Source organism: Harmonia axyridis, chromosome 3, assembly GCF_914767665.1.
Source record: "Harmonia axyridis chromosome 3, icHarAxyr1.1, whole genome shotgun sequence".
NCBI lineage: Eukaryota > Metazoa > Arthropoda > Insecta > Coleoptera > Coccinellidae > Harmonia > Harmonia axyridis.
In genome coordinates, this window is record NC_059503.1 from 63,300,107 (window position 1) to 63,327,393 (window position 27,287).

Here is a 27,287-nt window from a genome sequence, read left to right on the forward strand (position 1 = left end):
GATTACGCATAATTCAAGCAGCTTTTTCCTATTTTTGGTTGCGATACTGAGTACTTTTGTTTCGATACTTGAGTTTCCAAATCCGTGGAAGTATCGATACCGAATAGTGTAATCGCGTTCGGCAGTTAACCTCCGAAACCTGTGGTTCGATTTTTTATGTTCCGCACCACAAACTAATAAATACATCGAACATGTAGTGAAGTCTCTGTTTTTCACTGCGTTCAAATGAAAATACAAAAATGTGGCATATTTAATAATGTTTAAATGGGAAATATCAATCGAAAAAATGCCTATGATTCAACTTTGTCCATGACAAAGTTACTGAAATTGATAGATTCATTACCAAAAGACATGGAATCAAAACAAATAGAAGTACATCATTTAAGTAGTAACCCTACAGCAGCATGGAAGGAACTTTCAAATGCTCAAAAAGTTATTAAGGTGAACGTAAAAATACCTTCTAAACCAGTTGACTCCAACAAAATACGATTTGTATGTATGAGCGATACTCATTCTTTGTTAAGGAATGATTTCGAAGTACCACCAGGAGATGTTTATATTCATGCAGGTGATTTCACAAGATGTGGACAAAAAGATGAAGTAATTCAATTTAATTCATGGCTGGGAACTCTTCCCCATAAGCATAAAATTGTTATTGCTGGTAATCATGAATTAAGCTTTGATGAAACATTCTCTAATTTGTTTAGAAAGAAAATAGCGCAGCATTTAGGATCTGATCATGATAATCAAGTCCTCAACTATGGTAACACTAAAGACGACATAGTAGATGCAGTAAATGAAGATAATATTAGACAGTATTTGACAAATTGTACATATTTAGAAGATTCTAGTATTGAATTATTTGGTATCAAAATTTATGGTACACCTTGGCAACCAGAATTTGGTGGTTGGGCATTTAATATTTCCAGGGGTGAGTAATGAAAATATGAATTATTTCTTTAGTAGTTTAATGTTAATTTATATCATTATTATCTGTATATTTTATTTTTGAACACTGAAATATAAACTCGAAGTTACTGAATGTGTTGATCACATGTACCTTGAAAAATAACGTAGACAAGCGTGTTGTTTACTTAAGCTTTCATGATTAAATGCTTTAGGGATAGATGATGATTTCAGAATACCTAACATAAATAATTGCATATTGAATACTATTCCCTTTGTTGGAAGAGACTTTGTTTTAAAATGATAATTTGACTTTCAGGTGAAAAATGTTTATCTAAATGGGACAAAATTCCAGAAAATACAGATATCCTGATAACTCATACACCTCCTCTCGGACATGGAGATTTAGCATGTTCAGGAGTTAGAGCAGGTTGTGTTGAACTACTCCAGACTGTACAGAGGAGGGTGAAACCAAAATACCATATTTTTGGACATATCCACGAAGGATATGGAGTTTCATCAGATGGGAAGATAATATTTATTAATGCTTCTACGTGTGATATCAATTATATTCCTAAAAATTTGCCTGTGGTCTTTGATGTACCATTGCCTGAGGGTTTCTCTAAAAGTTGAAATATTAAGCTGTGAAGTAAATTCTTTTTGATTTCGTTGTACCTGTATTGAATTTTTTGTATATATTAAATTTTAATACTAAACAATTGCTTTATCAATAAATTGATATGAACAATTTAAAGTGGCTGAATTATTGCACCTGTTCTAGGAATGAGGTTCTATTACAAAATCGGCTGTGTCTGCACTCATCATCAGTGCCGGTTTATCCACTGGTGGGGTAATGGCAGAGTCCGTAAGGGCCTGGACCCAATCAGAATTTTGGTTTATAACTTTCGATAGGAGAAGATGAAGATCCATTAACCTTTTACCACCCAGGATCCGCCAGTGACTAGATTCATGTTAATTTAATAATTTTCTGATCAATAATTGCGTCCTTTAAATTATAATTAAATGAGAGCATTGTCGGATGAGGACAGATTTAAATAGCTAATTTTCAGTCAACGTTTTGTTTATTTTCATGAATAAACTTCATCAAGGCCTGCAAGTATAAAATTCCGAATTAGAGAGAGTTTTTTATTCTTGCAAGCCCTAATGAAATTTATTCATAAAAATAAAAGCTGAAAATTAGCTATTTGAATCTGTCCTCATCCGACAATCCTCCCATTTAATTTTTATCATTTTGTTAACCACTTTCGTTGATGATTTGTGATATTTTACTATGAAATAGTAAACTAAGGTGATCAGGGCCGCCAGTATACCGCGTTTTTCCGGGGCTTTCTAGTAAAATAAAAAAATTGCCAAGCGCCAATTTTGTTGAAATCGATTGGGCGCTCTCAACTATAGTTATGAAATTAGGTACTAAAATGCACCTTTAAGAACTGCGTAGCTTTTTTACTAAAGAGCGTCGTACAGTTAAACAATTTCAGGGAGTTTTTTTATGAAACCGACAAAATATCCTCTGATAAGACAAGATGATTTTGAGTTCAAAAATACGATTTCATACGAAATTGAAAAGATGCCTGAGAGGAATTATAAAAGATCCTTCAAGGAAAATTCAAAAACCCTCTGAGAAACATATCGAATACGCTTAAATACAACTTATTAAATCGAAAGTGTTCATTTTGCAATGTTTTTATTCGATTTTTGGATTCTACAAACTCTGAAACTTTCAGGGGGTGATTTTTTTCTTGGCCGATGCCAAAGGTTTATCATTGAAAATAAAAACCAGAAGCTATAGTTTAAATATAGTGCAATGTGGCTCAAACTAGTTATGTTTAAATCTGAAAGTATTCTTTATTTGAATTAATTTATCGACCGGAAGTGTTGTGTAGTTCTGATAATCATTGAACAGGTGTAATCTGGCAGGAACCTGAAAAGTTCTGTCAGTTGTGCATCTGTCAGCTGATGGTTGCCCTGTTATTATTTTTTTTAATTCAAATAAATTCGAAAGAAACCGGCAATGAAATTCAAATGAAATTATTAGCTTTGGTTCTAAGCTTTTTATATAATGGCAAAAATGTTTAGCAAGTTTCAAATGAACTTCCTATAATTACATACAATTATGATTTTCACAAATTAGGTATTTCCTGTGCCAGAAAAGGCCTTATGATATATAACTCTCTTGATACCAAAGATGGAAGATGAAAGATCCCTTGGAGACACTGGATACAAAAGCTTTTCTTCAGACAATTTGCATAATCCTTCTTATGGCACTACAAGTAGCTCATGTGAGTAATATTTGGAAATGACTTAAATAGTTTGCCATGGATTAACATGCTATCTTATCTTGTGTAACAGTTTTTTCTTGATGTGAAAATTACTCTTTTCTAGATCCCCCTATTGAAGAGATGGGGAGTAGATCCAGTTTAGCTAGAGATGTGAGGGATGATACGACAGGCTTTGATCACTGGGAAATGAATTACCATGAAGCAGCTATATTTCTAGAAGTATGTTTAATCATTTTATTCTCACCTTTATTCAGTTGGGAAATCAACTATTTTCAGGAAGGAGAAAATAATGAAAAATTCGATTCTCACCCCAGACATCCATCTGCATTGCCTGCTTATCTGCTTGTTCATAATTCATGGTATTATGGGTTAGACTTGGCTTCTTCTCTGGTTCTTTTATCTCTTGCACTGACAGAAAAACCTTCTATTGATAAGTTGAAGTTACCTGTTGGAATACATGGTACTCTAGAATTATTAGCTCTTGGAGTTATTGGAATTGAGTTAGCATTAAAGTTGAGATGGATAGGGTGGGGAACCATATTGAAGCATAAAAGGACTATGGTCAAAGTAAGTAATATTTTTCTAGTCCATAATGAAATACTATAAATCTAAGTTGTGATATGAGCCTATTGTAAATTTATCTGTTCTATATTTGTATAATTCATATCAATATATGAAAATTCATTACTTTGTAGTGTGTTACTCTAGTCATAATGGTAATGGAAGCTCTAGTGGTCCTTGTAAGACAATCTTCCCATTTTCGAATCACTAGAGCGTTACGACCCATATTTTTGGTTGACACTCGAGCATGTGGAGCTGTAAGAAGATTTATAAGACAAATTTTGCAGTCCCTTCCACCAATATTGGATATGTTGGTACTACTTCTGTTTTTTGTATGCAGCTATGCCCTTCTGGGTTATTATTTGTTTAGTCAGCATACAACTAATCTCTATTTCAGGACCCTTCCTGACAGTTTTGTCAGTATGTTTGTTCTTTTGACTACAGCAAAGTAAGTGTTTAGAGTGCCAATTCTATTATTTAGAGTTGATCAACTTCTTTTTCAGTTTTCCTGATGTGATGATGCCATCTTATGCAATATCGAAGTGGAGTGCTTTATTCTTTATATCTTATATATCGACAGTACTCTATGTGCTTATGAACTTGGTCAGTCAACAATTTTAATGTGAATTAATGCATATTTATCTTAAAAAACATTTTTATTTTTATATGTTTAGATGCTTGCTGTGGTTTATGAAACTTTTACTGGAATTGAAAGAGACAAATTCAGAAAACTTCTTTTACACAAAAGAAAAGCATGTCAGTTAGCCTTCCGATTATTAGTCAGTAAACAATCTCCAAATACTATAAAATTTAAACAATTTCAAGGATTGATGAGATACTATTCACCTAGAACAAGTGAGTACTGAAAGAAAAAAAATAATTGAGTATTTTGTTACTTTCTGTTTCTAGGTCTTAGAAATATAATACTCATGTTTCACCTCTTGAATATCTCTGGAACTGGTTCTTTGACTGAGGATGAGTTTTTACATATTTATGATGCACTAAGTGTCAAGTGGAGGTTGAGAGAACCTCTAGATCCTTGGTTTTCTTCAGCTTGGCCCCCTTTAAGAGTTTTCTATAATATATCTAGAAGAATTGTCATGTGGAAATACTTTGAGCACATAATTTGTAAGTCCATTATTTTTATATAATCCACATTTTCAGTCACATGGACTTAAATTATTTTATAATTCTGATATTCGAATGCATAAATGTCTCACTCCCATAAAAATATGATATATAACGCGCCTAATGCGCCTTTGGAGACCAGTGTACATTTTATCTACCTGAAATTTTGCATCAAGCTCAAAATTGTTATTATAAAGGGTGTTTTTTAAGAGCTATAGAACTTTAAATTGCAATAAAACAACGATGGATTATTCGATTGATATGAATTTCATTCATCCGCAAGATAATCTTGTGGCATTACATTTTAAATATGATTTCTGGCATATGACCGCCACGGCTGGCTCGGATGTAGTCCAATCTGGACGTCCAACTTCTTCTTCTTCTTCTTCTTCGTATTTTAAGCCTTGGGCTTGTGTTTTCCATTTAACCTTCCTGCGAAATCGACGTCCACGAATCTCTCCATCTTTTTGGAGGTCTTCCTATCGGTCGTCTTGTTCCTGGTGTTCCGTCTCTCGCAATCTTCGCGATTCTTTCCTCGTTCATCCTGTCCACGTGGGAATTCCATAGTCTCCTTCTGTTTCGACCCCAACGTACTATATCTTGGACTCCGCATATGTTCCGAATCTCTTCATTTCTTTTTCTGTCTCTTAGGGTGAACCCCAGGGCGTTTCTCAGTATTTTCATCTCGGCTGTTCGAAGTGCGTTCTTGGTCACTTGATTGTCAGCTCTTGTTTCTATCCCGTATGTCATTATTGGTCTTATAACACTTTTATATATTCTAATTTTAGTTTCCATACGCATGTGCCTGTTATTCCATATGATATCTCTTAGTGCACCCGATATCCTTGCCGCCTTGCTGGTCTGTTCTCTAGTTTCCCTGTTTCTGTCCTGGTTGGATGTTATTCGTACTCCCAAGTATTCGACTGCCATCACCTGTTCAACTGGTCAATCTTCCACTACAAGCTTGCATCTTATAGGTTCTTTAGAAATGACAAGAGTCTTAGTTTTTGGGGTAGATATTTTCATGCTAAGTTTTTTGGCCTTCGTGTGGAATTTGAACAGGAGCCTTTGTAAATCATCCTCGCTCTCGGCCATGATTACTGCATCGTCAGCGTAGCAGATTATTTTTATTTCTCCTGTTGTTAGTTTGTATCCCTTTGTTGTCTTCAGTTCCTCTATTATGTCGTCCATTATCATGTTAAATAGTTGGGGGCTCAAGGAGTCTCCTTGCCTTATTCCTGTTGGTGTGGGTATATCCTTCGTAAGACCGGTTTTCGTTGATACTCTCGTAGATGTTTCATGATTTAGTTCCCTAATGATGTTAACGATGTCATGTGGAACATGTTTGTTCTGTAGGATACGAGTGACATCCTTCAGTTGAACTCGATCAAAGTCCTTGGTTAGGTCTATGAAGCACATGTACACAGGCTTGTCATACTCTATAGATTTTTCTATTAGCTGCCGGATTATATATATTGCATCAAGAGTTGATCGGTTTTTCCTGAATCCTTGCTGTTCTTCAGAAGTATTTGTGTATTTTTGAATTATATCTGTCAGAATCTTTGTGAACAGCTTCATTGTGGAATTAAGTAGCGTGATCCCTCTATAGTTTTCGGGGTTCCTTTTATCTCCTTTCTTGAACACGGGTATTGTTATGCTTTTTTTCCATTCTGCAGGAACCTTTCCTGTGCTGATTATTTTGTTGAATAGTGTTGTTAGTTCCTTGACAAGTTTGGGTCCTCCGTATTTAAGAAGTTCGTTCGGTATTTCGTCTTGACCGGGGGATTTACGGTTCTTCAGATTTTTAATTGCCTCCTTCACCATCTGGATTGTGATCTCCGACGCTTCTGTATTTCCATCTTCTTCAATATGACGATCCCTATCCTGGCCTCTACGTCCAACTTTCGATTACTTTTTCCAACATTTGTGGCCGTATATCGACAATAACACGGCGAATGTTGTCTTCCAAATGGTCAAGGGTTTGTGGCTTATCCGCATAGACCAATGACTTTACATAATGCCCAGGTCCGTCGATGGGGGGAAGAGATTTTCGAGAATGAATTTTTTTCACTTATCTGATGAAACCCTCCTCCCCTCCTCAACATTATCTACACCTGTTTTTTGGGTCTAATGCTGTATCAATGCAAAAAAATACTATCAAACAAGTCTATTGGCAAGACCGTCGCAGTTCATATCGATATTTTATGAATTATTGAATATCGGTTTCAATTTACAATAAACACGGAATTTATGTGAATCTATGAAAAGAGCGTTGATCCATTGAATGCCTTTATGGATTTCCAAAAAAGTTAATAAATCTAACCATAGTCACAAAAGTCTATAAAGGCTCAGTGGAAGGGCAATCAGTCGTTTACACAAGACAGAATGGGTGTTTTTTTAGAGCTGTAGAACTTTAAATTGCAATAAAACAACGATGGATTATTCGATTGACATGAATTTTATTTAACCGCAAGATAATCTTGTGGCATTACATTTTAAATATTATTTCTGGCTCGGATGTAGTCCAATCTGGACGTCCAATTTTCGGTGACTTTTTCCAACATTTGTGGCCGTATATCGGCAATAACACGGCGAATGTTGTCTTCCAAATGGTCAAGGGTTTACATAGCCCCACAGAAAGTAGTCGAGCAGTGTTAAATCACAAGATCTTGGAGGCCAATTCACAGGTCCAAAACGTGAAATTAGGCGGCCACCAAACGTGTCTTTCAATAAATCGATTGTGGCACGAGCTGTGTGACATATTGCGCCGTCTTGTTGGAACCACAGCTCCTGGACATCATGGTTGTCCAATTCAGGAATGAAAAAGTTAGTAATCATGGCTCTATACCGATCACCATTGACTGTAACGTTGTGGCCATCATCGTTTTTGAAGAAGTACGGACCAATGATTCCACCAGCCAATAAAGCGTACCAAACAGTCAGTTTTTCTGGATGTAACGGTGTTTCGACATACACTTGAGGATTAGCTTCACTCCAAATGCGGCAGTTTTGTTTGTTGACGTAGCCATTCAACCAGAAGTGCGCTTCATCGCTAAACAAAATAAAATGGACGTAGTGCGCGATACGTATTCCGCACAGAACCATTATTTTCGAAATAAAATTGTACTATTTGCACCATTTTTCAGGCGTTAGTCTATTCATGATGAATTGCCGAACCAAACTGAGGATAAATCACTTAGCAGCTATTAAATCGGTCGCCATCTTGAACAGTAATGCCAACTTAAAGTTATATACCTCGAAAAAAAACACCCTTTACAATAATAGTCTAAAAATAATTTTTATCTAAAGTAATGTTTCAGACACTTTAATACTCAGTAATGGTGTGGCCATGTTTGTTAGAATTATGGAGCATACAGATAATCTTCAGAAGAGTGCACAAATGTTTGCTGCTTCTTGGGATACCTTCTTATTTTTAACTTGTGAGTAACATTCTTGAAGGAACAATAATCATGTATATTAATTGAAATAATATTCAACAGTATTCCTATTGGAAGCTCTTCTTAAAGTGATAGCTATAGGCTGGAATGAATATGTCGCATCTGGCTGGAACGTCTTTGACATGATAGTAACCCTGGCAGCTTTAATGGGGGCAATTCTGCTTTATTTGAATCCTTATCTGACGCTTGTTGTTATCCTGAGACCACTGAGGTGAGTTTCAATTTCTTTAATGATCTGCGCAAAAAAATTAACGCACATTGTGGAAATCTCAAATTTATTCTACAACTGAAGGTGTTCTCAATGATAATTATTTTTATCAGAATTATGCATGCATATGTTATCCACTTTCAACGTTTCTCTTCAATACAGATGTTTTTTCCCAGCAGGAATAAAAAAAGATGAGATTATCACATTTTGAATGTATTGGCTCCATTCTGAAATCAGTTGTTCTCGATCAATTCTAGTGATCAATAGTTTTTCTTTCATTTGATTTTCTACACTCGATCGCTATACAACACGAAACACGTAATTTGACCCAAGAGGAATGTGCCCAAGCAGTAGTTTTGCGAGAAGAAGGATGGACATACACAAGAATTGCAGAAAGGTTTGGAGTTTCCCATACAAGTGTGTCTAGAATGTTGCAGCGATTCAGGGAGACAGGTATGAATGTCCGAAGACCAGGACAGGGTAGATCACGGGTAACAACTGCCATTCAAGAACGTTACTTGAGAGTTTCTTCGTTGAGACAACGGTTTGCAACCGCTCGCCTCCTTCAAAATCAGCTTGAGCAAACTCATGGGGTGCAAATTAGCACTCAGATAATAAGAAATCGCCTCAGAGCATATGATTTAAGGCCTCGTGTCGCGGCAAGAGGCCCATCTCTTACCCCAGCCCATCGAAGGGCGCGTTTGGATTTTGCGAGAGAGCATATCCATTTGGAAGAGGCTGATTGGGAAAGAGTTCTCTTAACAGATGAGTCTAGATTCTGCCTCTACCGAGGCCTCTACCATTGTGATCGACGTTTCCTTGTATACAGACGTCCACATGAAAGATATGCTCAGTGCAATTTCCTGAATACTACTGGTTTCGGGGGAGGATCGATCATGGTATGGGGTGGAATATCTTTGACTGCTCGCACAGACCTAGTGGTCGTTGATAATGGAGCTATGAATGCTGATAGGTATATAAGGAACATTCTTGAAGAGCATGTAGTGCCATTTGCCCCATACATTGGTGAAAATTTCATTTTTATGGACGATAATGCCAGACCCCATCGTGCGCGCATCGTTCAGGAGTACCTTGAAGAGGTTGAAGACTTTCGAATGGAATGGCCAGCAAGAAGTCCAGATCTCAAACCGATTGAGCAGGTTTGGGACAACCTCAATAGAAGGCTGAGAAGTTCAGAAAATCATCCAGCTACTCTTAATGACTTAGGGAATCCAACTCCAACAAAAAATGTGGGAAGGATTAGATCAGAACATTTTAAGATCACTCATTTTGAGTATAAACCGTCGTTGCCGAGCTGTAATTAACGCAAGGGGTGGAAATACCAAGTATTAAATCACTTATCAGCATTCCAGTATTTTGAAAATTGTTTATTTCTCTTCTTTCACATAAGATTCGGTGAAATCCTGAATTTTTCTTCCATTTAATGTGTCTTGTATCGTTCAAAACCTTCCCGAGAGAACATAAAAAAATAAGTTATAAAGTCAATGTAGAGTTAACTTTCATTAAAATAGAGATTTTCAGAATGTGCGTTAATTTTTTTGCGCAGTGTATTTGAAATGCATTATTGGAAATAATAAAGCAAAATGAAGATGTTTTTCAAATTATCACATTCAGAGATTCTTAGCATTGATTGAAAACTTGTTTGCAGGCTCTTACGGTTGTTCAAACTGAAGAAAAGATACAGAGATATTTTTGGAACCTTAGTGCTGCTCTCACCTTTAATGTGGTCAACTACGGTTGTTATGTTGGTTATGTATTATTTCTTTTCAATAATAGGAATGGAATTCTTTGCACCTTATGATTTGAGGAACTGCTGTGTGTAAGTGGGAAATGTAACTTTTTTTTTAATTAAATAATTAATAATAAGATTAATTAGCTTTATCGAATAACCATAGTATTATTATTCAATAATACTTATCTTTTTCAGGAATACAACCGTTGAAGATTTTTATAAGTTCAGCACAAACACTACCAGTCCTTTGGGTTACTATTACTTGAATAATTTTTCTGATCTCCTTTCTTCAGCAGTGACTCTGTTCGAACTTACGGTTGTGAACAATTGGTTTATTGTGATGGATGCCTATGCTTCAGTAACTAACCCATATTCAAGACTTTTTTTCATGTTATTCTATCTATTCACCATGGTTGTTTTGACGATTGTTGTGGCTTCAGTTTTGGAAGCCTTCAGGTTCAGAATTCAGTACAAGAAGCAGACAACAAAGAGAGATGGTTGGTATAGAGCATGTGAAAATTAATATTATATTCAACATGTGCGTTCCTATTTGAAACTTGATTCAATTCAAATACGAGTAGATGTGAAGAGAAAAATAATCGATTTTGAAATATGGTTAACATTTACTACTGCAAAAAAAAACTTATTTTCACAACTCCTTGAGGTACAGTGAGGGGCGCGTGTTTTTTATATTGGTGTAATATGCATGCCTAATCAGATTGGCATTGCGAGTTGGGTATCGATCATCTTCAATGGTATCATTATACTTATCACAATCCTCTTCGTTTTTTTTAGAGCTATAGAACTTTAAATTGCAATAAAACAACGATGGATTATTCGATTGACATGAATTTTATTCATCCGCAAGATAATCTTGTGGCATTACATTTTAAATATGATTTCTGGCATATGACCGCCACGGCTGGCTCGGATGTAGTCCAATCTGGACGTCCAATTTTCGATGACTTTTTCCAACATTTGTGGCCGTATATCGGCAATAACACGGCGAATGTTGCCTTCCAAATGGTCAAGGGTTTGTGGCTTATCCGCATAGACCAATGACTTTACATAGCCCCACAGAAAGTAGTCTAGCGGTGTTAAATCACAAGATCTTGGAGGCCAATTCACAGGTCCAAAACGTGAAATTAGGCGGTCACCAAACGTGTCTTTCAATAAATCGATTGTGGCACGAGCTGTGTGACATGTTGCGCCGTCTTGTTGGAACCACAGCTCCTGGACATCATGGTTGTTCAATTTAGGAATGAAAAAGTTAGTAATCATGGCTCTATACCGATCACCATTGACTGTAACGTTCTGGCCATCATCTTTTTTGAAGAGGTACGGACCAATGATTCCACCAGCCCATAAAGCGCACCAAACAGTCAGTTTTTCTGGATGTAACGGTGTTTCGACATACACTTGAGAATTAGCTTCTCTCCAAATGCGGCAGTTTTGTTTGTTGACGTAGCCATTCAACCAGAAGTGCGCTTCATAAAATGGACGTAGTGCGCGATACGTATTCCGCACAGAACCATTATTTTCGAAATGAAATTGCACAATTTGCAAGCGTTGTTCAGGCGTGAGTCTATTCATGATGAATTGCCAAACCAAACTGAGAATAAATCACTTGACAGCTGTTAAATCGGTCGCCATCTTGAACACTAATGCCAACTTAAAGTTATATACCTCGAAAAAAAACACCCTATATATGTGTTACATTCCCATTTACCAAAAAACTGATTTTGGGCGCCACTTTTTCAAAATGGCAGCGCGGGCGGCAAAGATACGAGACAGCTGAGTTGGAATTCGGAAAGAGCACCTTGAAATCTATAAAATCACGAATTTTGAATAGTTCCGAAATACTTTCGGGATAATCCTCTTTTTTCGTACCAAATGACTTTACTATATCGTAAATTCCACAATATAGCATTTACATGTGAATAATCACCAAATTATTCTAATCATTCCCTATTATTACTGTTATTATTATCCCTATCTTCGGAGAACTGACTGATCTGTTTATTTGCTGGAAGATCAAAGTAGTTCAAGAAAGACGAAACTTTGTAGGGGATCAAATTGCTGGCAAGAGGTCTCATTATTTCTTTTTAAAAAATTTGTAGATTTCAATGAAAAGATAGGTTTTATCTGCAACAGACACATATATCCTTTCATTATTTAGTGCTGATATAATGAGTTTATTATTTCTATATGCTTTTTGTTTCCTAAAAAAAATTGTTCCATAAATGTGATACACGACATTGTGTGTAGAAGACTGTTTGGAGTATACTAACGTAAAAATGTGCATGTAAAATTCAATGAATACTAATTTGATCAAGATCTCAGAAGCTGCGTCCTTCATGTCAATGCTTTTAACATAAATTTTTTCATCTCAAAAAAAAATTTATGTTTTCAGAGGAACAAATGTTACATGAAGAAGTTTCAATCGATTGGAATGTTTTACAACGTGAAATTAATGATGTACGAATAATGGAAACATTACAAATCGATTTTACACCAAGAGTAAGTTTTTCCATATTCTAGAGAATTTTCCTGGTAGTTTTTTTTTTGCAGGGAACAACATACTATCTTGGAAGACGACGGCGTACTAGAGAAGTTCTCCAACGTCATATGTATAGTTCAGAAATAACCCTTTGGTTGAATGAGATTAAGGAAGAAGAAAATCCCAATAAATTGCATGAAATTGTGAATGAATCCCAAATTAATCCTAGGTTAGTTGATTCATAGCTTTAATAGTAAACAGTATTGAGTATTTATTTAAATCATATTTATTTAATTTAATTTGAAGAGATTATACTAACTTTAAAAATAGGTGAATAAAATATTAGTGGAAGTGATAGTTGAAACTCTAGAACGCACAATAATAGTAAAGTTAAATTCAAATAATTAATTCGGTTCATGAAATACTAAATGTATTATACAATTCTAAGTCAAAACTGCTAATTATTTATGATTTAATTATGAAGTAACGAAAGTATTATATTTTTACCTGCTTTTATTTATAAGAATTATTTTGTTTTTGTATATCTATATATTATATATTTATTAACAATGAAATAAATATTTGTGATTATCATTCTACTCTTTTATTGTATTTCATATATTGTTAAATACAATTTCATCACATCACGAGGTTGTTTTTGGAGATATAAATCCCAAACTTTTCAAAGAAGACTTGGCCTCTTGAATTTCCTGTAAAAAGATTTTTAATTTTGGAAAATTGAAAATATTGCTTAGTTATAATTTTTACCATTTTTAATTCAGCTGCAGCTTTAACACAGTTATTGAATGTGAAAGTCCTATACAATACAATAACCATGGCATATAACTGTAATAATAAACCATTAGAAATAAATTTAAGGAAGTTTTTAATTCTCACCCCAAATAAAATGATCAGAATTAATGGTAAGTATAATATTAATTGTGGATGTTGCTTGGTGAAATTATTTCCTATTTTATTTGTTGAAATAGCAATCCACAAAGATACTAAAACACTTAAAGCTGTCAACCATTCCATTAATTTCGACATCTTTAATTTATTTCAACAATAATTATTAACAGATTAAGATATAATAATCAAATAACAATGATTAAATAAGGTTAGTCCGATTTTATCAGTTTTGAAAGATTTGTAATTTGTATTCATTTTTCATATGACTCCTTGTGGATCAAATGAACTACATTAAAAAAAAATATGAGGTCAAAGATTTTTATTTATTTATGAATATGCTTTCCTTTTTTGATTACTGAAATACATTACATTGACTTTTTATGAATTGATAATCAAATTACTTCAATCATTCAACCAATAACTATGTCGAAAATTTACATTACATTACAAATTAATGACTGACAAATGATAGAATTTGAGTTTAGTTCCAAAGTTCTAAGAATTATGAAAAGTAGATCAAAAGCTTCAAACTTTTTTGACAACAAATACAATATTTTGAATGTTTGAACTAATGACATTTTTGGAAATTCTTTGTCCCAATTAGAAAGTGATTAATTTACTATGCTATCAGATTAAATCAATAAATTGAATCGAAATATTCACCTCTCATAGTTATCAGTTATTTTTTTCCATCCCTTTCAGAAGATGTGATTTCCAATATTTACATTTGATAGTTTTACCAGAGTTGATAGATGTTTTCCTAGTGAAATTTTAGTGTTTTTTAGGTGTTGCTTTACTTTTATATTTTTCTCCATTATTCTTTGAACGGTTTACTAAAATTCCTTGTTTTTTATGTTAGTAAAATGAATTGAAACAATATGGAGAAAAGTGTAGTACACTTTATTTTGAAAGGTGAGCAGTTCCATTTCAATGTTTTTTTGCTATAACTATTTGTTGATGATTTGTTGAATGCTTTATAATTATAAAGTCGAAGCTTAAGAATTTCAATGAAAAATTGTCAATATTATATATTTATGTTATTACCATAAGTGTGTAGGTTTTAGTATTTCAATTAACCCACCTATTGTTATATCCATATATTGACATAGCAGGAAAACGTTAACATCTTGTCAGGGATTAATACAAAATTTTTATTGAAGTTCACTGTTACAGATGCTACTGACTCGAAAGAAGAACTGTATCAAAATCTTCGTAGAGCACTACAAAAAATTGATGGTACTGTTGTTAAGTTGCCTGACCATACAAATTCTCTAGACTGTGTTGAAGTAACGATTCCGGAAGCCAATTACCAACTTGTCAGGTAGGACCTGCGTTCTATCTGAGTTATTCATGATGATAAGCATATTTTTGGAATGTGATTCAATATATGAGAATTGCATTGTTCATGAGCTAGATAAGAGCATCATTATAGAATAATACTTGGAATTATATATAGGTGGTCACAATTGCCATACTAGTTGATGAATATTTATTTTGTATATGCATAATGGTATATGAGGTATAAAATCTATATATAAGTTTAATATATATAATAAATAAGTTGTGAAAATTGGTGGATGCGCTACTTAGGATTTTTCTTTGGAATTTCCTCTTTTTCCGTAACTTTTTGCTTTCATTCATATTCTGATCTAGTTATCCATTTCTTCATTAAATCTCCATTATAGAATTCCGAAAAATTCAGTAGATAAATCATTAAACATATCCTTGATTATGAAATATTTTAAGTTTCCAGTGGACTCAGTAGTCAGTATTATACTCAAGTTGTCCAAAAAGGGTTAAAAATTAATGAAGACAGTATAGTTACTTCAACTGTAGTACTATTCTTGATAATTGGTACAATAAATTGTGTGATAAATTAGATTGAAATGTGTGTGTCTGCTCAGTTCCCAGTTCCTACATTAGTTGTGAAAGCAATTCGAATTCTATAAGAAAATCGAATTAAATTTTATGGTACGGTTTTGACTAACAATAGAGCAGTATTAGCTGACGTCACAAAATAGCTCATAAGGGGATATTCAACTTGACAGGAAAAGGCTTTTGAGAGGTCACATAACTTCTGACAACTACTTTGAATCATTGTAATAATGAGCTAATATGCTTTATTTGTTATTACATGTAGCTCATATGGAGATAAAGATAATACTCTTTTAGGTTCAATGACCACTTATACTCCAGAAATTTAATGGGGTGTCTGTTGATTATAACACATACTGGATTTGTTCTGATATACCTACTTTGCAATTTTGACACCATTTCAATTCCATGGATATTAAAATTAACATAAATACTGGTATGACCATATATAACATGCGAAATAAGTCATTTCCAGAAACCATAATCGATTGCTGTCTCTGTTCCAAAACCCCAGTTGATAAAAAAGCATTCTTTTGAAAACAAGATATGAAATATTAACTCCCATTGTCCGGAATACCTATGAAATATATCAACAAAAGATTGTTTGGTTCTGGTTTCGTAGAAAGATAACAAGAAAGAGTTGCAATCTTCCTCTATTTATTCTTGAAAAAATCTTCAAGTAAGAAGGTGGTTCTTTCCTCATTCAAGTGTGTTATAGTGTTCAGAATTTTCAAGCTCCCTTAGTTGAAATGTTGCCAAGCTTATATGCAAAGTTTCTTTTATATTGTATATCGGTAATATTTGACAAAGTGCGAGTTAATGGATATTTGATGACATATAGAAGCAAGAAGTTTTTGTCAATAACTTGGTAAGTTTGTTGTTGTTATTTACAACTGTTAGCATTTTTAGAGTTGAATATAAGTAAAAATTTATAATGATCTTTATAACCCACTTGCTAAAAATCCAGTGCATTCATTCTGTATAGTTTTTTTCTATATTCGTAGTTTTGAAATTATAAGAAAAGAAAATCGAACGGCCATATTAACGGATTTTTATGATTGATGAATCTAACCGCCACAATCGAGTTCCAAACCTACCTGAAAATTTCAAGTTTTTAGGTTTTTCCGTTCGGGAGTTATCGTGTTTACGGCCGGACGAACATTATTGAGTCTGACCAGGTATCCGTCATCTTCATCAGTCGAACCTTATCGTTTGAGACCATTTGAGAAATTATCGTAATTATTGGGAAAGACGTATAGGATAATATGAAGTACCTATTATGGGTTAGGAAAAATATACATATCGGCAAAATTAGGGTAACGAACAAAATCTCAACGGAATTCTTGAACCCTTTGACCGATTTCAGAAGTTTTTTTATTGTAGTTTGATTCTTCAGGAACACAACTGTTCAGATACCTTCCTCAGTTACTTCGTTTTTTTTTATATAAAGGGGTGAACAAAACTAATAAGTAGTAAGTCTTTATTCAGAATAGCTTGTGGAGTTAATTGTTGACAGACGAGAATGTTTACGAACACTCAGATTTTGCCTTATCTTTTCTGAAAATGTCCTGTGAATGGTTTCAATAAACTGAAAGGTCAAGAGTTAGTTCCAAAAATATTAAAACGTTGTTTTTTAACACCCGGTATATATATTTTAACAGCCGGTATATCTCTAATCATTGGATTGAAGAGCTTTGTTAATTAGATGTATAAAGTCGATCATTAACTATTTCGGACTATTTCAATGAACAGTAATACAATTATTGATGATACAAGTACAACCGATCGAATAATTTATTTATTTATTTATACTGTTACAAACAGACATAATCTAATTACATTTAGCAGTGTACCGAATATTGTTTAGTAATGAACATTTCGTTGGTTAAATGGAAATTGCTGTTTGATTCACATTCATCAATATGATGAACGACTTTTCATTGTATTAATGTCTGTTCATCGGTTGAAAAATGATTACTGAATTCATCAATACAATTAACTTGTTCATGGAATATTTGTGACCCAAATCTCGATCTAATTAACAGTTGTCTAGTGAGGGTATCTCTGAACCCCTTTGAACTAGAAAAAATAATTGGCACATTTTCAGGCTAGATTTTTGAGAGAATTAATTTAGTGAAAACCGGAAACTCACAAATAAGGGAAAATTGGAAAATGGCGTGAAATTGAAAGTTCTTTATTCATAATCATAACTTCTTCATTATTGGTGCTATTAACATAAAACAAAAACATCCTTTATTTTCAGTACAATCCATTGGTGTGATCATTTATTTTTTATTTCCATCCGTTTTGAAGTTATAATACATAATTGTGTTTTTTTAAATAACGGGTGTTTTTTTTCGAGGTATATAACTTTAAGTTGGCATTACTGTTCAAGATGGCGACCGATTTAACAGCCTCCAAGTGATTTATTCTTAGTTGGGTTTGATAATGCATCCTGAATAGACTCACGCCTGAACAACGCTTGCAAATAGTGTAATTTTATTTCGAAAATAATGGTTCTGTGCGGAATGCGTATTGCGCACTATGTACATTTTATTTTGTTTAGCGATGAAGCGCACTTCTGGTTGAATGGCTACGTCAACAAACAAAACTGCCGTATTTGGAGTGAAGCTAATCCTCAAGTGTATGTCGAAACACCGTTACATCCAGAAAAACTGACTGTTTGGTGCGCTTTATGGGCTGGTGGAATCATTGGTCCGTACTTCTTCATAAACGATGATGGCCAGAACGTTACAGTCAATGGTGATCAGTATAGAGCCATGATTACTAACTTTTCCATTCCTGAATTGAACAACCATGATGTCCAGGAGCTGTGGTTCCAACAAGACGACGCAACATGTCATACAGCTCGTGCCACAATCGATTTATTGAAAGACACGTTTGGTGACCGCCTAATTTCACGTTTTGGACCTGTGAATTGGCCTCCAAGATCTTGTGATTTAACACCGCTAGACTACTTTCTGTGGGGCTATGTAGAGTTATTGCTTTATGCGGATAAGCCACAAACCCTTGGAAAAAGTCATCGAAAATTGAACGTCCAGATTGGACTACATCCGAGCCAGCCGTGGCTGTCATACACCAGAAATCATATTTAAAATGTAATGCCACAAGATTATCTGGCGGATAAATAAAATTCATGTCAATCGAATAATCCATCGTTGTTTTATTGCAATTTAAAGTTCTATAGCTCTAAAAAAACACCCGTGCAGGATCATGTTTTGTAGACTATTATTCGTAACTTGTGAAGACGTCATTTATTTACATTCCAAAATTTCTCGTTTTTCCGGCTTTGAGGGATTCCCGCGGTCGCTCCACCTATGCAAATCGCATCCTTGAATTCTCGCCAGTTGATATCGACAAAATCTTTTAACCTTACAATTCCTCGATTTCCTTATTCTTTAGGTGAAAGAGAACGGTGCGGCGATCAAACAAAACAAAGTCTAGATTTAATAATTAATCAGCGAAGGATAAATCCTCGAAACTAGAGCGTGCGTTACATTTTTCACTTTCACCCAACCTGACCAGTTTAATCTGATATCGAGAAGTACGAGATCACAATGAATTTCTAATTTTTCTCCGCTTGGGTCGATATCCGACGGATCGTGAAGTGCGGGAATGTGCAGTTTATGAAAATGTATGCGTTTTCTGGATTTTTTTTGTGTCACGTGATTTGCTAGTGCAGTTACTTGATCGTGCCTGAATATCATGAGGAGATTATTCAGAAGGTAATTATATGCTTAGCTTAGTTTTTATCGATTTGAATTCTTCGATTATTTTTATTTTTGATGATTCTAATAAACAGTAATTAGAATTTATTGTATATGGTAAATGGACGGCGAAACGGAGGGGGCAAAGGGGACAAAATTAATTGAAGAGAAAGCTAAAGTTATAATATTATTTAAAAAAAAAATTAAAGACAAATCACGGATGGACCTGTTGTGATGAATGATGGGTTTGAAAGAATATGGTCAGAAGAGTTTTATTTTAGAAAAATAAAAATATTCAACATTACTTTTTTATCTTGGTTTTTATTATGTTGGGAAAATTAACTTTATTAGGTATGAACAGAAAAAATGTACCTACAGATAATCCTCAAAGTTTTTAATTCTATAATATTATCCCATTTTTTGTCACGCTGATATTTGCGGCTTATCATTTTGCACAAATGCAAGTGCCGAGAGTGATATCGAACGATTGGGTTCAACTCACTGATGAGGAGTTCGAGATCAAAATTTATTCTGTTCGTCCATAATAATAATGATAATTCTTTATTAATCCCTTCGACATTGCAAAAAGAATGTATAGGACAGGTCGATGACAGGTATGAATGTCCGAAGACCAGGACAGGGTAGACCACGGGTAACAACTGCCATTCAAGAACGTTACTTGAGAGTTTCTTCATTGAGACAACGGTTTGCAACCGCTCGCCTTCTTCAAAATCAGCTTGAGCAAACTCATGGAGTGCAAATTAGCACTCAGACAATGAGAAATCGCCTCAGAGAATATGATTTAAAGCCTGGTGTCGCGGCAAGAGGCCCAGCTCTTACCCCAGCCCATCGAAGGGCGCGTTTGGATTTTGCGAGAGAGCATATCCATTGGGAAGAGGCTGATTGGGAAAGAGTTCTCTTCGCAGATGAGTCTAGATTCTGCCTCTACCATTGTGATCGACGTTCTCTTATATACAGACGTCCACATGAAAGATATGCTCAGGGCAATTTCCTGAATACTACTGGTTCCGGGGGAGGATCGATTGGGTATGACGTGGAATATCTTTGACTGCTCGCACAGACCTAGTGGTCGTTGATAATGGAGCTATGAATGCTGATAGGTATTTAAGGAACATTCTTGAAGAGCATGTAGTGCCATTTGCCCTATACATTGGTGAAAATTTCATTTTTATGGACGATAATGCCAGACCCCATCGTGCGCGCATCGTTCAGGAGTACCTTGAAGAGGTTGAAGTCCCTCGAATGGAATGGCCAGCAAGAAGTCCAGATCTCAATCCGATTGAGCAGGTTTGAGACAACCTCAATAGAAGGCTGAGAAGTTCAGAAAATCATCCAGCTACTCTTAATGACTTAGGAATCCAACTCAGAGAAATCTGGGAAGGATTAGATCAGAACATTTTAAGATCACTCATTTTGAGTATGAACCGTCGTTGCCGAGCTGTAATTAACGCAAGGGGTGGAAAAACCAAGTATTAAATCACTTATCAGCATTCCAGTATTTTGAAAATTGTTTATTTCTCTTCTTTTACATAAGATTCGGTGAAATCCTGAATTTTTCTTCCATTTAATGTGTGTTGTTTCGTTCAAAACCTTCCCGGGAGAACATAAAAAATTAGTTATAAAGTCAATGTAGAGTTAACTTTCATTAAAATTGAGATTTTCTGAATGTGCGTTAATTTTTTTGCGCAGTGTAAAAATAAATGTGAGTCCTCGGTACCCCTTTTTTTTCATAAGAATCCCATTAACTCATGAATCGTTGAGTTTTTACCCAAGGTATGGCATATTGTTGAAATTATAATAAAAAAGGCCATCGCAGTGAATCACCGTATATATGTTTGTCCAGTTTATAATGTAACACCCTGTATATCAGAACAGATAATATTGCGAAGTGCCGAAATGTTTGAGAGCTTTTTTTGTAGGATTAACGATATCGACGAATTCACACGAAAGAAAAGCTGTAAATACTGTAAGTAAAACTTATCGGATATAATAGAAAATATCGTTTATCACGCGCCATTATAAGCTTTCAATTTGAATAGATTTTTATGAATAAGTTACCTAGTTTCTTGAGATTAGATGACTGTTTTCGTTAGTCATTTATTTACGTGTTTTCTTTCTAAAATTGTTCATTATCGAACGTTAAATTCGAATTGATATAACTCACCGCAAGAATGATTTTGTTGTTTGCTCAGTTGTGTGGCCAGTACTGGAACTGTAATTGTGATGTTATGTTGAAAAACGCTCTTATCCTTTCCAACTCTAATTTAAATGAGAACCATCTTCAGAAAGTAAGTAAACCAATGACTAGAAAAGTTCTGAAGCTTGAATTATTATAACAAAAAGTTGAAAATACTATAATCATAAAATAATCAACATTGTACGTCACCCTCGAAAGTTCTAGTGGAATTACATTTCGCGCGTCACATCAAAATTTCTTCTTGTTGCGTGGAGTTCTTTCACGAATTCGCTTTCAAGGTAGGTAAATTCTCATCTTTTGTTCATCTACTCAAAGAAATAATTTTCTGTGTGAAAGATGCTAAATGTAAATATCTATTCCTCAGTGCTCATCTTTATTCCAAGTGTTCTATCAATGTTATTGGATTATCGAATCTTACCAGAGTGTTTTTGAGTTATTTTTCTTATTCCATCAATTTTTACGATTACGCTGATTAAAAGCAACAAAACGCTGTTTGGTGCTGTTTTTGTCATCTTCAGACCTTAAACCCATCAAAATACTAAACTTATATTGAAACAACAGGTCATCACAATCCAAAACCACGTATAGGTTAGGTATTTTTTTAAACATAATTGACTTGATTTTTTTATGGTTCTGGTTACCCGGTCAACATAAAATTTCGCAGCAGGCTTTGAAATGCAATTGAATGTTAATAGTTATTTCTCTAATTCTGTGGTTATTCCGTTCATTCTTCCACATCTTGTAGAACAAAATCGTGCGAGAATATATCAGAAACGCACAGTTCTCATGGTTATATTTTATTATTATATGTTGGTACTCCGAACTTTCCGCCACGGCTTTATCTGTCAATTCATCAATTTGCCTCAAAGAAATCAGTTCCGCCAACCAACATTTTTCAATGCAAAAATCACTAAAATATATTTATGGAAATATTTCATCAATTTCAATGAAAATGCAATGAATTAGAGAAAATAATGTATAATACTCGTACATAAGGCTCATTCTACCACTCGTTCATTCCAAAACTCGCCACTTCGTGGCTTGTTTTTGAATTTTGAACTCGTGGAAGAATATCAATGCCTTCTGCACTTGTATTATAAATAACTATTATAATACAAATGCAGAAGGCATTGATATTCTTCGAGTTCAAAATTCAAAAACGAGCCACGAAGTGGCGAGTTTTTGAATGAACGAGTGGTAGAATTAGACTTCTGTACGAGTATTATACATTATTTTCTCTAATTCATTGCATTTTTATTGGAATTAATGAAATATTTCCATAAATATCATTTAGTGATTTTTGCATTGAAAAATGTTGGTTGGCAGAACTGATTTCTTTAAGGCAAATTGATGAATTGACAGATAAAGTCGTGGCGGAAAGTTCGGAGTACCAACATATAATAATAAAATATAACCATGAGAACTGTGCGTTTCTGATATATTCTCGCACGATTTTGTTCTACAAGATGTGGAATAATGAACGGAATAACCACAGAATCAGAGAAAAATTTGTATTTGGATACTTCCAAATAAAGGGTGTTTTTTTTTTAGAGCTATAGAATTTTAAATTGCAATAAAACAACGATGAATTATTCGATTGACATGAATTTTATTTATCCGCAAGATAATCTTGTGGCATTACATTTTAAATATGATTTCTGGCATATGACCGGCTGGCTCGGGTGTAGTCCAATCTGGACGTCCAAATTTCGATGACTTTTTCCAACATTTGTGGCCGTATATCGGCAATAACACGGCGAATGTTGTCTTCCAAATGGTCAAGGGTTTGTGGCTTATCCGCATAGACCAATGACTTTACATAGCCCCAGAGAAAGTAGTCTAGCGGTGTTAAATCACAAGATCTTGGAGGCCAATGCACAGGTCCAAAACTTGAAATTAGGCTGTCACCAAACGTGTCTTTCAATAAATCGATTGTGGCACGAGCTGTGTGACATGTTGCGCCGTCTTGTTGGAACCACAGCTCCTGGACATCATGGTTGTTCAGTTCAGGAATGAAAAAGTTAGTTATCATGGCTCTATACCGATCACCATTGACTGTAACGTTCTGGCCATCATCGTTTTTGAAGAAGTACGGACCAATGATTCCACCAGCCCATAAAGCACACCAAACAGTCAGTTTTTCTGGATGTAACAGTGTTTCGACATACACTTGAGGATTAGCTTTACTCCAAATGCGGCAGTTTTGTTTGTTGACGTAGCCATTCAACAAGAAGTGCGCTTCATCGCTAAACAAAATAAAATGGACGTAGTGCGCGATACGTATTCCGCACAGAACCATTATTTTCGAAATAAAATTGTACTATATGCAAGCGTTGTTCAGGCGTGAGTCTGTTCATGATGAATTGTCAAACCAAACTGAGAATAAATCACTTGACAGCTGTTAAATCGGTCGCCATCTTGAACAGTAATGCCAACTTAAAGTTATACACCTAAAAAAAACACCAGTTATAAATATAAATGAAAGTTATGGAAACTGTCGGCAACTAAACAATTGGTTTTTGTCAGCTTCAGTCCCTAAACCCAACAACAGGTTTGGAACAGGTTGAAACAACAGGTCATCACAACTCAAAACCACGTATAGATTAGGTATTTTTTTAAAACATAATTCACTTGATTTTTTTATGGTTCTGGTTACCCGGTCATTGAATTGCAATTGAAAGTTAAAAAGTTAAAAATTTGTATTTGGATACTTTCAAATACAAATTACTCTATCTAATCTGCAGGTTTGATATTAACAAAAAAAAAAAAATTTGAACGGCAATATTTACGGAACTTCTTATCGAATTGTGTTCATTAACGAATTTAGCTGCGGCATTTGAGATCCGAACCTACCCTGAAAATTTCTAGGTCCTAACCTTACCACACAGTATGGAACATTTCTCAAATATTCATGAAATAATTGCAGGCAAGGTTTAAAATATTTCTTGAATTTTTAGTGAATTATTTATGAAATAATGATATGAACAGTATTTTTCCAGGAATGTATTATTTGGAAAATATTCCTTCAATAAATCTAAAATTTAACTTGCCGTGAATATTTAGTGAACCTCTGGTAAATATTTCATGAAATATTTCACTGCAATTCTTTATTTTATCTTCATACGACTTTTCAAAACGTTTCATGTAATTATATTATTTATTTCCAGGGCAGTAATCAGAGTTTTTTCCTTTAGACTTCGAAATATATATCTTTCTCACATGCTTTAGAGGAATGTCATTATAACCATAAAAATATACATAATTCAGTGCAATGCATTCAGTTTTTACTTTGAATGACACACTTTTTTCGAAAGAGTAGCAAACGAAAGAATTCATGTTTTATGTAACTTTTTAAAATACGGTCCTGTTTCTTTTGTGATAATATTTGAGTTATCAGCTGAGATTATTAATTTATATCTTTTTGTTCTACTTATCTCCATTCTAAAACGCTCAGCACCTACTGATGGTTATAACACCCTGCGTAAAATATTGATTAGAAGTACGCATTCTATTGAAACTAAATATTGAAAACGTAATGACTTTACTATCTCGGAAAATCTCTGTGAGTCTATTTCCTTTACATCAAAATAATAGTCCATTCAGTTTGTGTTCACAAGGGAAAGTTTTGTTGTAGTTTTGATTTCTTCCATTGTATATGTTTTTTGGGGCGCTGAATCTGAATCTGAGATTTGCCACCAAAAAAAAAAAAGGTTAAAAATCTCATTTTGTTTTTTTACATATAACTAGGAAAATATCAATTTTTCGTGAATGGTCTTTCTATACAGAATCAAAGTATATAAAAATTCCTACAAACTTCATTCATTAAGTTTTTTTGCCCGATAAACCGTTTTGGCTCAAACGATAGTTGAAAATTGCCATATTCTGTCTCTGCAGAAACCCACTTTTTTGTGATAGTTTTGATTAAGTCAGTTTCTTTCAAGATGTTTTTTTTGGGTGCTTAATCCGAATCTGAGGTTTACCACCAAAATTCCGTGAAGAAACATCGAAAAAAAAGCAAAGAAGGTAAAATATTTTATTTTTTTGCATATAAATCGAAGAATATCAATATTTCGCAGATAACCTTCCTATACAAAAATTTCAATTTGAGTACTCTATTGAGAATCAGAGAATATGATTTAAGGCCTCGTGTCGCGGCAAGAGGCTCAGCTCTTACCCCAGCCCATCGAAGGGCGCGTTTGGATTTTGCGAGAGAGCATATCCATTGGGAGGAGGCTGATTGGGAAAGAGTTCTCTTCACAGATGAGTCTAGATTCTGCCTCTACCATTGTGATCGACGTTCCCTTGTATACAGACGTCCACATGAAAGATATGCTCAGTGCAATTTCCTGAATACTACTGGTTTCGGGGGAGGATCGATTATGGTATGGGGTGGAATATCTTTGACTGCTCGCACAGACCTAATGGTCGTTGATAATGGAGCTATGAATGCTGATAGGTATATAAGGAACATTCTTGAAGAGCATGTAGTGCCATTTGCCCCATACATTGGTGAAAATTTCATTTTTATGGACGATAATGCCAGACCCCATCATGCGCGCATCGTTCAGGAGTACCTTGAAGAGGTTGAAGTCTCTCGAATGGAATGGCCAGCAAGAAGTCAAGATCTCAATCCGATTGAGCGGGTTTGGGACAACCTCAATAGAAGGCTGAGAAGTTCAGAAAATCATCCAGCTACTCTTAATGACTTAGGAATCCAACTCAGGGAAATCTGGGAAGGATTAGATCAGAACATTTTAAGATCACTCATTTTGAGTATGAACCGTCGTTGCCGAGCTGTAATTAACGCAAGGGGTGGAAATACCAAGTATTGAATCACTTATCAGCATTCCAGTATTTTGAAAATTGTTTATTCTTCTTCTTTCACGTAACATTCGGTGAAATCCTGAATTTTTCTTCCATTTAATGTGTCTTGTTTCGTTCAAAACCTTCCCGAGAGAACATAAAAAATAAGTTATAAAGTCAATGTAGAGTTAACTCTCATTGAAATTGAGATTTTCAGAATGTGCGTTAATTTTTTTGCGCAGAGTATATAGTTTTTAGTTTGAACCCATCTGGATTATATTGGACGAAGGAATTATTGAGTATAACACATGCCATTTATAATAAATTAGAGTTTTGGAGTGGGTTTTTGTAGAAAGATAAAATTCGTCGATTTTCAACTATCGTTCGAGTCAGAATGGTTTATCGAACAAAAAACCTTGATAAAAAAAATTGTAGGAAATATTATTCACTTTTTTTGTATGGAAAAGTTTATATTTTCCGACGTACATCAATTTTCAACTATCGTTTCAGCTAGAATAAAAGAAATTTGTAGGAAATTTTATATACTTTGTTTTTGTAGAGAAAGGTCATTTATGAAAAATTGATATTTTCCGAGTTATATGCAAGAAACCTTAACAAAATGACTGTTTTTACTTTTTTGTTGCATTTTTTTCAATGTTCCGTCTCGAAATTTTGATGGCAAACCTCAGATTTGGATTCAGCACCTCAAAAAACTTATCAATTGAAGAAATCAAAACTACCTCAAAACTTTCCTGTGAAAAACACATATTAACTGGATTATTGACGTGTAAGTAATATAGATTTCGGAGTTTAAAGGAAAAAACTCAATAACCTGACTACTGCCTTGGAAATACTGAAATTACCTGAAACGTTTTGAAGGATTGTGTGGAGTGAACACAAAATTTAAACGAAATCGGACTGCTGATTTCCAAGTTATGGA

General features: G+C 34.4%; 4 protein-coding genes across 7 annotated transcripts in view; 3 read left to right on the forward strand and 1 right to left on the reverse strand.

Moving 5' to 3' along the window:
• Nucleotides 1-145: 145 nt before the first annotated feature.
• On the forward strand, nucleotides 146-1,660 carry LOC123676719 (UPF0046 protein C25E10.12). Its single transcript, XM_045612874.1, has 2 exons — nucleotides 146-931; nucleotides 1,226-1,660. The coding sequence occupies exons 1-2, from the start codon at nucleotides 265-267 to the stop codon at nucleotides 1,537-1,539; spliced, it is 981 nt and encodes a 326-aa protein (XP_045468830.1). The 5' UTR covers nucleotides 146-264; the 3' UTR covers nucleotides 1,540-1,660.
• A 1,189-nt stretch (nucleotides 1,661-2,849) lies between these two features.
• Nucleotides 2,850-13,408, forward strand: LOC123676887 (two pore channel protein 1-like). Its single transcript, XM_045613156.1, has 13 exons — nucleotides 2,850-3,206; nucleotides 3,310-3,425; nucleotides 3,483-3,773; nucleotides 3,902-4,215; nucleotides 4,271-4,370; nucleotides 4,442-4,622; nucleotides 4,677-4,895; nucleotides 8,216-8,335; nucleotides 8,396-8,564; nucleotides 10,231-10,401; nucleotides 10,510-10,811; nucleotides 12,728-12,834; nucleotides 12,886-13,408. Exons 1-13 carry the CDS (start codon nucleotides 3,113-3,115, stop codon nucleotides 13,057-13,059), a joined length of 2,358 nt encoding a protein of 785 aa, XP_045469112.1. The 5' UTR covers nucleotides 2,850-3,112; the 3' UTR covers nucleotides 13,060-13,408.
• On the reverse strand, nucleotides 13,396-14,143 carry LOC123676888 (dolichol-phosphate mannosyltransferase subunit 3). Its single transcript, XM_045613157.1, has 3 exons — nucleotides 13,712-14,143; nucleotides 13,583-13,660; nucleotides 13,396-13,524 (listed from the first exon to the last, which is right to left on the reverse strand). Exons 1-3 carry the CDS (start codon nucleotides 13,859-13,861, stop codon nucleotides 13,459-13,461), a joined length of 294 nt encoding a protein of 97 aa, XP_045469113.1. The 5' UTR covers nucleotides 13,862-14,143; the 3' UTR covers nucleotides 13,396-13,458.
• A 134-nt stretch (nucleotides 14,144-14,277) lies between these two features.
• The window catches only part of LOC123676886 (copper-transporting ATPase 1), a 65,453-nt gene continuing 52,443 nt past the window's right edge, over nucleotides 14,278-27,287 (forward strand). Inside the window, exons 1-2 of one of the 4 annotated variants that reach the window (XM_045613150.1) lie at nucleotides 14,278-14,635; nucleotides 14,897-15,044. In XM_045613150.1, coding sequence (XP_045469106.1) covers nucleotides 14,602-14,635; nucleotides 14,897-15,044 — 182 coding nt within the window. In that variant the 5' untranslated portion in view covers nucleotides 14,278-14,601. Of the gene's footprint in view, nucleotides 14,636-14,896; nucleotides 15,045-16,413; nucleotides 16,467-19,046; nucleotides 19,345-21,527; nucleotides 21,636-27,287 lie in introns of those variants that run through there. The other 3 variants (XM_045613151.1, XM_045613154.1, XM_045613155.1) reach the window with 3 other exon arrangements.